Source organism: Sorghum bicolor, chromosome 8, assembly GCF_000003195.3.
Source record: "Sorghum bicolor cultivar BTx623 chromosome 8, Sorghum_bicolor_NCBIv3, whole genome shotgun sequence".
Lineage (NCBI taxonomy): Eukaryota > Viridiplantae > Streptophyta > Magnoliopsida > Poales > Poaceae > Sorghum > Sorghum bicolor.
The window spans coordinates 32810346-32822549 of NC_012877.2; the positions used below are offsets into that span (position 1 = coordinate 32810346).

General features: G+C 51.5%; 1 protein-coding gene across 10 annotated transcripts in view; it reads right to left on the minus strand.

Annotated features, from left to right (window-relative positions):
- Window positions 463-12204, minus strand: part of LOC8086164 (SAGA-associated factor 29) — a 71527-nt gene continuing 59785 nt past the window's right edge. For 7 of the 10 annotated variants that reach the window (XM_021466187.1, XM_021466183.1, XM_021466178.1 and 4 more), the window contains 2 exons: window positions 3673-3686; window positions 463-786 (listed from right to left, as the gene is read on the minus strand). In XM_021466187.1, coding sequence (XP_021321862.1) covers window positions 684-786; window positions 3673-3686 — 117 coding nt within the window. In that variant the 3' untranslated portion in view covers window positions 463-683. The remainder of the gene's footprint in view (window positions 787-3672; window positions 3687-12204) is intronic. The other 3 variants (XM_021466185.1, XM_021466184.1, XM_021466186.1) reach the window with 1 other exon arrangement.

Below are 12204 nucleotides of genomic sequence, written 5' to 3' on the forward strand. Positions count from 1 at the left end.
AGATAATTGACTTGACTCCTAAGGAAATATCCTAACCAATCCAATCTAACTTATCTCTTTCCTAACAAACCAAACCAATCTGATCTAATATAATTCAATATTGTTCACGTGCTACAGTGCCACATGGGCCCCTAGACCGACTCTGCTTGCCATAACGATGTAAGTCAATTTTTAGCTCATGATGTTTTTTCTCTGCGAAACATGACCCTCCACATCATTAAAAATCCTAATCCTAGGTGTCTCTCTAGATGACCTATGAAACTGTCTAGGTGTAGCAATGCATTGCCCCTAAGGAAATTCAGCAGATTTTTTTTTTGAAAAGAAAATTCAGCAGATTAACCACTACTAATATGATACCCTGTTTTGTTTTTTTTTTATAGAAAAGTGGTTCTACTTACGTATCTGTAAAATTCATCTTTGCTGAGCTGATCTAACTCTACCAAAAATAATTTGGGATAAGCGTTTGGAGGCAAACATTTTTTTATTACAGAAAACAATAGATCCATATCTATTTACAGGATATAAGTTGGCTATAAAAGTTATTTCATCTCAAATCGCAGGCGCTATAGCCTGCACTTCAACGTGCGCCGAGCTGCAGAGATATGACCACGACATTGTCACACTCAAGACATCTATCTTGCGTTATCGGTTACACTACAAATGCGCAACCGCGTCAAAGATCTTCACTGCCGGTGGCCCTCCGGGAGGGCAACCACCCTATAGAACGGCACAGCTCTTTGCGGCAGAGACCCGTCCTCCTCATCATCATCGAACTCCAGAATATAACTGTGAAAAGATAAGTAATAGTCACAAAATAGTTTCAGGAAGACATAATAATACTACTTTCGATTACAAAGTACCACCCACCCTCAAAATGTTATGTATTTTAATTTTGTCCTATTGACTTCTCTGACTTTTGTCTAAGTTTATCGAAAAATGCAACAACATCAAATCAGTTTCATTAAATCAACCATGGAATATGTCTTGATGGTATTTATTTGGCATTGTAGATGTTAATAAATAAATCTTATTTGTGCTTCATCAATGTTTATCTATTATTAGTCCACATTGACAAAAGTAAAACTTATCAGTGCTTCCAAAACAATTCAAATGATATAACACCAATAATACACAAGATTGAGCTGTTGCGGGGTTCAAACTTCAAATAGTGCCATAGTGTCAGTTGAATATCCTGGCTGCACAAAGCTTCAGATGAGAGGTTGAAATTGGAACAGTTGCAGGGGATAGTGCTATTTTGCCTATTCTTACTGTAGAGAGAGATAGCAGAACATCTCAGCCTTTAGTACATTTACAATTAAACCCCTATATATATATATATATATATATATATATATATATATAAAACCCCCTAGTCATAGTAGCAGGTTCATAGACGCATAGACTGGACCGAAAATCAGTAAATAACTGTACAGGAAGGCCCTTAGTCATGATATCTGCGAAATGATGAGAGGACGACACATGGAGAACACACGGATAAGTGAATGTCGATCTCAATGTGCTTGGTCTTGTGATGATGGACGGGGTTTGTTGTCATATATACAACACTGACATTGTCATAGAAAATTGAGGAGGGTAGTGGTAGATGGAGCTCCTATAGAAGCTAGTGCAACCAGCAGCACTCGACGACGGCGTGCGCGATGGCACATTACTCTGCTTCAGCACTGGAGTGAGAGAGTGTTTTGATGCTTGGACGACCAAGACACCGAGTTGTCGCCAAGGTAGACGCAGTAGCCTGATGTGGAGCTGCAGAGGTCAGGGCACCCTGCATAGTCCGCATCATGTCGTGAGAGACTGGATAGGACTGGTGCCAATGTGGAGACCAGTAGAAAGAGTGCCCTTGACGTAGCGAAGAATGTGCTTGGTGAATGCAAGGTGCGGCTCCCGAGGGTCATGCATGAAGAGGCACACCTGTTGGACCGCATAGGCCAGGTCAGGGGCGAGTAAGAGTGCCCTTACTGTAGCGGCCGCGGTGCTACGGTACTCGAATAGGTCGACGACTGGGGCACCATCTGTAGCTAAAAGCTTGGACTTGGAGTTCACAGGCATTGCGATGGGATGGCACTCGGACATGCCAACACACTGGAGAAACTCAACAGCATACTAGCGCTGCGAGAGAAACAACCCATCAGAGGAGCACGTGATGGAGATGCCAAGGAAGTGGTGGAGCACCACAAGGACAGCCATCACGAATTTTGAGCTAAGGCGCCCAATGATGCGATGCAGGAGGTCCGGACATGACGTCATCGACTTAGAGCAGCAAGTAGGCGATGCTTCTCGATTTTTATAAATAGAGACGCATCAATGGCGAAATGCGTGAAGGCGAGGTAACGAAGATACGTGCCAAACTGTTGGTGCCAAACACGGGGTGCCTCCTTTAGGCCGTAGAGGGACTTCTACAACAGATGTGATCAGGTGAAGATGGGTTGACGAAGCCAGGAGGCTGCTGGCAGCGGATGATCTCCTCAAGACTGCCACGGAGAAAGGCATTGTTGACATCAAGCTGGTGGATCAGCCAGCGACCGCAAGGAGACGATGTTGAGGACAACGCGGATCGTGGCCGGTTTGACAAACGGGCTGAAGGTCTCCTCGTAGTCCATGCCGTGGTGCTGGGAAAAACCGCGAACAACCCAGCGAGCCTTATGGAGTGACCGACACGTGGGAAAGCAAAGTAGGCATGCGGCGCGGGTGGGGTGGAGGTGCCAGTGTGGTAAAGCATGAGTAGAGGAAGGAGCGCGGCTAAGGGGTCTGCATGTGCAAAGGCCACGAGCAGAGGCATGCAGGAGCGCAGCGGAGGGAGAAGCGGCGCTTGTGAAGGAAGTCGACACGCGCCGGAAACAGCAGTGCGCAGTAGAGAATGGGAGTTGATCACGTGGCCGAGGATCTGGGGTGCAGAGGAGACTACCGTGCGCGGACAGGTGGCCGCTGAGGAAGAGTGATGGGAGGGGCTCGAGCAGCGACCGGAAGGTAACCAAGGCTTGGCACGGTCGAGGAATGACGACGCTGGAGAGGGGAGGTCGCGGACAAGGGCGCGTGATGAGGTGGACGCGTGGCTAGGGAAACAATGGCGCGGGAGAGATGCTAGAGCAGGGGACACGTAGCTAGAAGGGGTCGTCGGTGTGCTGGAGGAGAGGAACTGGGAAAGAGACAGGAAGAGAACCTGAGCGGTTGATACCACGTAGAGAGACAGGGAGATAGCAAAACACCTCACACACATTAGGGAGGGGTGACTTCCATATATATGGACACAAGGCCTTTAGTACATTTACAATTTAGACCCCTAGATATATACATATATAACGCTAACTATTTGGTTAACATACACCAATCCTACATTTTTTTATCTCAAACCTTTTTCAACTATTGCAAAATTAAATCTTAATGCTATAGTTCATTGGTGGGAATTAAAATAGAATTAGGACCTGACATTGATCAAAATGAGCAAAGTAAATAAATAAATTACAATGGCAAACTCATAACGCTAAATGGAAATTCCAGCTAAATGTAAACACTCCATTGTTTGAACCAAATGACATGACCCATGTTATAGGAGCAGACTGCAGTTTTCCGAAGGCGGACTAGTATATGAATTGAACCTAAAACAAACCGTAAACAATGAACTAGTATGAGATTGTAAATGCACAAACAACTTACTCATCAGACTTCCTCTGGAATTTTTGTAGCCCGGTTTCACATCAACATGATGACAGAAAGACAAGAGCATTAATGACTAAGCAAGCCAACAAAAAAGGAGAGCCAATTAAGAACTACTAGTATCATGTTTAGTGGTGGTCATAAAAGAGCCACAGGTGAATTTAAGAAAATTAACAAATGTCCAGCAATTACCTGCCCAACATCCATGTGGATGTACCATGTCTGTACAATGCATATAAGCATATCAGTTTATACATGGCAACACATAGTATACCCGCTGTCTTTCATGACAAATATTTCTTACATGATAGTTGTTTTTGTCAAGTGTATGAAGGCTCTTATAGATATGGCCCATGAGGCTATAGTCATCTCCACCTGTGGAGTGGTCATGCTCTCTGGTACCAAAGGTTTGTAACATGGTACCAAAGCCATGGATTGGGGTTAGGATTAGACTATTCTAATTCCCCAGTGATCCATTTTTTTTTTCTTGGGATACTTCCTCGGTTTCATGTGGTGTGTCGCCACAGCTTTCCTCTGATCCGCACGGCCGTCGCGCCAGTCTTTCTTTTCCGTGCAGCCCGTGGTTACGCTCTCTGATACCAAAGGTCCGTAACAGTTTTCAAGGGTGGGGCCAAAACACAGGCAAGGGAAGGTGCTAACTACACTGCTAGTCTGAGTATGTCTTGATTCTAAGCATAGTTTTAAATATCCCGCTATAGCTGCCGCTATAGCCCGCTATAGCCTTTTGAGGCAGAGTGCCGCTATTTGTGTTCATGTATAATTTAGCCGCTATATTCCGCTATAGTCCGATTTAGCTCCGCTATTAGCTGTTTTAGACATGAACCGCTAAACGTCTTAGCCCGCTATTTAAAACATTGATTCTAAGTATAAGATGCTGTGGTGGCAACCAGCTGGACCAGCATTTTGTAAGTTTTTGTTGCCTGGACCGGTGCTGCAGCACCAGCCCTGTCTCTGCCTGTTATGGCCAACGTACAACAGATGGCTAGGTGGTGCCTAGGATAGATGGCGCCATGATTAATGGGCTGATAGCCCAGCCCAGTTATCTTTGTTAGCTCAGTTATCTTTGTATTTGCAATTTATATTAGTCCTAGATAGGTTATTTAGCAAAATAGGTGGAGTAGAAGGGACATAAATATCTGCAAACTCTATTGATACAATTAAGCAAAGAAGCAACAATTAAGTTGCTGGCTTCCCTTGGGAGCCAGCCGTCCTTGCCCTCTCTCTCACATGAGCACTACGGCTGCAGCAGCAGGAGCGGCCATTGTAGAATGATGGAAAGATTAGGAGAACACCTCTCACCCAACGTGGGGGGGTGACATTGATATATATAGCCAATGCAATGGCAGGTTACATGCAGTACATGACAGGTGCTAATCATACTAAATATAACCTTGCCTAATATACACTTTCCTAATGCAATACATGGCAGATGCTAATCATACTAAATATAGCCTTGCCTAATATACACTTTCCTAGTAGACATATCTATCAGCCCCCCTCTGTCGAAGCGTCAGGATGCCGGATGCACAGACTGGACCGAAAATCCTCAAAGAGCTGAATCGGCAGCCACTTGGTCATGATATCGGCGAACTGATACTTGGAGGGCACATGGAGAACACGAACCTCGCCGAGAGCCACCTTTTCACGGACGAAATGGATGTCGATCTCAATGTGCTTGGTACGGCGATGGTGGACTGGGTTTGCTGTCATATAGACAGCGCTGACGTTGTCACAGTAGACAACTGTGGCGACCTTCAAGGGAACATGAAGTTCCTGAAGAAGCTGTCGAAGCCAACAGCACTCTGCAACCACATGAGCAACAGCCCGGTACTCAGCCTCCGCACTGGACCGGGACACTGTGGTTTGCCGTTTGGATGACCAAGACACCAAGCTGTCGCCGAGGAAGACGCAGAAGCCTGAAGTGGAACGGCGGGAGTCGGGGCACCATGCCCAGTCAGCGTCGGAGTAGGCAATCAGCTTGTCGACAGGTCCAATGCCAATGTGGAGGCCAGCCGACAGTGTGCCCTTCACATACCGGAGTATGCGCTTGATCAGCGCAAGGTGAGCTTCGCGCGGATCATGCATGAAGAGGCACACCTGCTGCACAGCGTACGCCAGGTCAGGGCGAGTGAGCGTCAAGTACTGAAGTGAGCCGGCGAGACTCCGGTACGCGCTGGGGTCGGCGACGGGAGCGCCCTCCGTGGCAGAGAGCTTGGCACGAGAGTCGACAGGTGTCGATGTCGAATGACACTCGGCCATGCCCGCCTTCTGAAGAAGATCCACCGCGTACTGCCTTTGGCTAAGGAAGAGCCCGTCGGAGGAGCGAGTGACAGAGATCCCTAGGAAGTGATGGAGCTCCCCAAGGTCCGTCATGGCGAACTCAGAGTGAAGGCGATCGATGATGCGGCGGAGCAGAGCATCCGAGGAAGCCGTGAGGACGATGTCGTCGACGTAGAGCAGCAAGTAGGCACTGGCGCCGCCCTCAGTGTAGACAAAGAGGGAGGTGTCGGTGGCAGAAGCGACGAAGCCGAGCTGTCGAACGTACGTGGCGAAGCGCTGGTGCCACGCCCGCGGGGCCTGCTTGAGGCCGTAGAGGGAGCGCTGAAGAAGATAGACGGCGTCAGGGCGCGGCGGGTCGACGAAGCCGGGGGGCTACTGACAGTAGACGGTCTCGTGCAGGTGACCATGAAGAAATGCATTCTTCACGTCCAGCTGGTGGATAGGCCACTGACGAGAAGCAACGATGCTGAGGACGACCCGAATCGTGGCAGGCTTGACGACCGGGCAGAACGTCTCGTCGTAGTTGATGCCGTGTCGCTGGGTGAAGCCGCGGACAACCCAGCGAGCCTTATGGCGAGCCAGCGTGCCGTCGGAGTGGAACTTGTGCCTGAGGATCCACTTGCCGATGACGACGTTGGCGCCGGGAGGCCGGGAGACGAGGCGCCACGTGTTGTTGTCGACGAGAGCCTTGTACTCCTCAGCCATAGCCGCGCGCCACTGAGGGTCAGCAAGGGCCCCTCTGTAGTCACGGGGAATGGGCGAGGCAGTGGAGGAGGCAGCGACGTGAGCAGCTGGTGGGAAGCCATAACGAGCAACAGGCTTCAGCGAGCCGGTCTGGAATCGCGTCACAGGCCGGCTCGATGTAGGAGGCGGCGGAGGAGGCGGTGGTGGCGGGGAAGGCACCACAACTGGAGTAGAGGCCGGCTGTACAGGGACAACAGGCGCCTGCTCCACAGCCGGTGGAGAAGGTGGTGCAGCGGCTGTCGCAGGGGCTGGTGCAGAAGTGCCAGCACGCCGCCGAGTGTATACCCGTAGAGGTGGAGGGCCGGCTGGAGCAGGACCAGCCGGGGCAGGGGCAAGGACCGGGCCAATCTGTAGAATAGCCGGGTCCTCAGCAAGATCCTCCAAATGACCACTATTTTGTGGCTTCGCAGCATCAGCTGGTGGCGGCGTGGCAGTAGTACGAGGCACAGGTGCAGGACCTGTAAGAAGAAAGTCCAGAGAGCTTGGCAGCACACTGGGAGGGTTAGTACTGAACGGAAATTGCGTCTCATCGAAGACAACATGACGGGAGATGATGATCCGTTTAGTTGTGAGGTCGAGACACCGATACCCCTTGTGTGAGGAGGGATATCCGAGAAAGACACAAGCTGTGGAACGAGGGGACAGTTTGTGTTTGGAAGTGGCGGTGAGGTTAGGATAGCAGAGGCAACCGAAGACACGGAGAATGGTGTAGTCTGGGGGTTGCCGGAAGAGTTGCTCATAAGGAACATGATGCTGAATGGCTGAACAGGGGCGCCTATTGATGAGATATGTGGCTGTAGCTAGTGCCTCTACCCAGTATTTAGGTGGCATGTGAGCGTGGATGAGAAGCGTGCGGCATATGTCGTTCAGGGAACGAATGATGCGTTCAGCCTTGCCGTTTTGAGAGGAGGTGTAAGGGCAGGAGAGACGTAGGTGAATGCCGCTAGAGGCAAAGAAGGTGGCGAGGGCATTGTTGACGAATTCAGTGCCATTGTCAGCCTGAACAGCCTTGACAGGAAGGCTAAACTGTGTGTGGACGAAGGCGCAGAACTGAGTAATGTGAGTAGCTACCTCGGACTTGTGGACTAGGGGGAAGGTCCAGCAAAAATGGGTGAAGTCATCGAGGATGACAAGGTAGTACTGTGCACCAGAAATGCTAGCGACCGGGGATGTCCAAACATCACATCACAATGTATAAGCGCAAACGGTAAAGAGGAAACTGAATTAGAATTTCCAAATGGCAGCCGCACATGCTTGCCAAGTTGACATGAGTGACATAGAGTTTGGGCTGATTTATTACAGGAAATCGAATTATTTTGTCTAAGAAAATGGAGGGCAGCAGCTCCTGGATGACCAAGACGATGATGCCATAGGTTGGTGGAGATGGCGAGGTTGGCCTGTGGCGTGGCAGGGACGGTGTAGAGGCCGTCGGAGCTATTGGAGCGAAGAATCACGCGTCTGGTCTGCAGGTCCTTAACAGAAAAACCAAACGCGTCAAATTCGATAGTGCAATGGTTGTCACGAGTGAATTGGCGAACTGAAAGTAAGTTGCGCACTAGAGAAGGGACAACTAAAACATTGCGAAGCGAAAAGGGAGACGCGTGGCCTGGTAATGTGGAGCTGCCGGAGCAAGAGACAGGAAGATGATGACCATTGCCAACAGTGATGGATGGAATAGAAGAGGGTTGACGGGAGAGGAGTATACCATCCGAATTGTGCATGTGAGAGGTGGCGCCGGAGTCCATGACCCAGCCGAAGTTCTGGAGCGCCATCTGGTTCAAGGCGGCGATGAGGCCGGACTGATCCCACACTGGAGCGGATGGAGCTGTTGGAGGGGGAGCGAAGACAGTGTGGGCCTGCGGACTGGCGCCCATGATGCCCTGGCCGCGCCCGCCCTGGTCACCGTGAGGGGGCCAGCCGCTGGTGCTGTTGCCCTGCTGCCACCCGCTGCCTGGAGGAGGAACGCCGCCCTGGAAAGCCCATGGGTTGTAGCAGAACCAGGGCCCCATGGGGAGATTGCCCCATTGCTGTCCACTGCCGCTGCCCTGCTGCCAGCCAGCGCCGTTGCGTTGGCCGCGTCAGCTGCCCTGTTTCTTGCCGCCCCCGAAGCTCTTGGGAGCAGCACCAGTGGCCAAAGAGGAGGGGCGGCACCCTGGAGAATTGCAGGTGGAGCCAGAGGCGGCCACCATGGCAGATGCAGCCGTGGTCTTCTCGTCGTTGGCGAGGCGCAGCTCTTTGAGGGAGAGCATTTCGCGCGCCCTGGAGAAGGAAGGCAGCACGGTGGAGTTGGCGATGTCGTCAGCAGTGGCAGTGTAGCGCGGGTTGAGGCCACGGAGGAGGCTGAGGACGAGCTGGGAGTCCTCGATTGTGTGACCGACGTCCCGGATGGCAGCAGCCTTGATCTTGAGCCTCTGGCAGTACTCGTCGATCGACGAATCACCCTACTTCAGGGAATGGAATTCCTCCAGCAGGAAGACTGCCCAGGGCGCACGATTGGAGCGGAAGAGTCCCTCGATGGCGACCCACAACTCGCGGGCAGTCTGGTTCTCGTCGGTGATGGTGAGGTCGAGAACCGAGTCGTCGACGGTGTTGAGGATCCAGCCACGGACGGTGCACTCTGCGATGTCCCACGATGGATCCGCAGCAGCAGGAGGAGGCCCGTCGATGTGGGGACGGAGGCTGAACTTCCCGCACAGAGCCTGGAAGAACGAAGCCCACTTGGTGAAGTTGGGGTTCTTCATCTCCAGGGTCACCGGGATGTGAGTTTTCACATTGACGGTTGTGTAGGGGTGGACGATGACAGCCTGGGGTGGAGCTTTGGCAGCTGCGGCGGTGGTGGCTGCGGCAGCAGCAGCGGCTGCGTCGTCGTCGCCAGGCATGGCTGCTGGGAGAGGTGGAGGGGAGGAGGAGCGGAAGCAGAAGGTCGGATCAGGGATCAATTGATCGCGGCTGATACCATGTAGAATGATGGAAAGATTAGGAGAACACCTCTCACCCAACGTGGGGGGGGGGGGGTGACATTGATATATATAGCCAATGCAATGGCAGGTTACATGCAGTACATGGCAGGTGCTAATCATACTAAATATAACCTTGCCTAATATACACTTTCCTAATGCAATACATGGCAGGTGCTAATCATACTAAATATAGCCTTGCCTAATATACACTTTCTTAGTAGACATATCTATCAGCCATGTTCTCGCCGCTACTCCGGTAGGACCCCTCATCCTATCACTGCCCTTGGTTGTCATAAAAGGAGGTATAACAATATGTCTCCTTAACAGTTATGTCAGACTACGTTACTTGCTGCTTTACACCCCAAACCCCACCCCACCCCATCCTGCACTGCAAGCATCCCTATACCCTATTAGACATATGGGCTTGGGCTGGCCGTGCGGCCCTAGCCCAACCAGCCAACCTATACATGCATTAATACATACATACCTCGTACTCGACATAATAATATCTATTGTTCTACATATTTTCCCACTTACACATTCACCAACACCTTATAAACTCATCTTGTTTTCAATCTTCTTCCAACTACATAATACCCTTCAATTTGAATGATTCTACTAACTTCACATGTTGATACTTTTGGCTTTCACAAAAAGCTCAATAATCTCAATGGTTAACATTGAATGAAGTTCTAGATGATGTGGGATCGATAGTATAATTGGCACAAGGCCAGCCCATCAGCCAATGTAATTCAGAGTTAAAAGTGGCTACATTCAGATTAGTATACTTGGCACAAGGCTAGCATGAGCACTTCTAGCACCTCCACTTTGAGGCACTGCAGAAGCTGGGGCGCAAGGAGAAGGCACGAGTACCCCAGACCGACCACGTCGAGCAGCTGTCCGACAGATGCGCGGTGACCAAGCAAAAGCTACTCGTCAGGCCTCGTAACGCGCACAGAAGCAACTCTAGCTCGTCCACGGCAACCTGTGTGGCCCTGTCACTACCAACTCCAGGAGGCCGGCGCTACTTCCTGCTCCAAGTGGATGACGTGTCCCAGTTCATGTGGGCGGCCCTCCCAACAAAAGCAGCAGCAGCAGTGATGACCACCGTTCAAAGTATGTCCACCGTGGAGGAATGCAGCCACAAGCTCCAGGTGCTGCGCACTGATAACGCACAGGAGTTCACCACGGCAGAGTTTGCCGCCTACTATGCCGACGAAGGCATCCAGCAGCACTACGCACTGTACACGCCACAGCAGAAGTGATGACCACCGTTCAACTGCCCAACCAATCGTCGGCCAAAAGTGAAGGCAAGACCCCCTACAAGGCTTGGCATGGGCACATGCGGGCGGTCGGATACCTTCATACGTTCCGCTGCCTAGCATATGTCAAGGAGCTGAACCACCTTGGCGGGAAGCTGCTTTTCACTCGGGAGCAGTGGGATGCCTGCCAAGGTGACAGGGAGAAGGGGGGGTCCTCTTCCACGATAGGCGGCCACAAGCGTGGCAAGGCACGCAAAGGTGCCCAGGCCAGGGCGCGAGGACGTGCCGAGGGTGATGGCCGTGGAGACACCCAGGGCGGCGCCGCCGGCTAACACAAGCCACAAGACGACACCTGCCGCAACTCCTTGGCTACGGCTCCGACAATGACAAGACTGGCGGGTGGTGCCTTGACACCAGCACCACCCACCATATGACTGGTCGACGGGAGTTCTTTGCCGAGCTTGACTCTAGTGTCCAAGGCTTCGTCAAGTTTTGAGACACCTCCGGTGTGGAAATCAATGGCGTCGACTCTATCATCTTCACCACCGTGTTTAGTGAGCATAAGCTGCTCACCGATGTCTACTACATCCCCACATTGAGGAACTCTATCATCAGCTTGGGACAGCTAGATGAGAACAGTTCGCGCGCGGAGGTCAAGCAAAGGGTCATGAGGATTTGGGATCACAGCTGTCGCGTTCTTGCCAAGGTAACCAGAGGCGCAAATCAACTCTATATCCTTACGTGCAGATGGCACAACCCCTTTGTCTTGCTGGCGTGTTCATCACATGGAAGTCAAGTCGGCGTTTCTTAACGGCGACTTGGAGGTCTACGTGCATCAGCCGCCGGGATTTGCGATTCCCGGTAACGAGGGCTAGGTGCTCTCCCTGCGCAAGGCCCTCTATGGCTTGCGGCAGGCACCAAGGGCGTGGAATGCCAAGTTGGATTCCATGCTAAAGGGGATCGACTTTGAGCAAAGCCCGCACAAGGCGGCCATCTACCGGCGGGGCAGTGGAGGAAATGCCCTGCTGGTGGGTGCCTACGTTGACGACTTAGTGACCATTGGCACCAAGGATGCAGAGGTGGCGGCATTCTCAGACTCCATGAGGCAACAAGGCCTGTTGTGCGAACAAGGACGCAAGGAGCCTAACCACAAACCTCACAGGGCCACAAACTCCTATGCTGGCTCTTCTTCTCAAGCCATATGGCAGGTCACGCATCCCCGACATGGCCGCTATCTTTACCTCTAGCAAGGAAACACCCCCTCC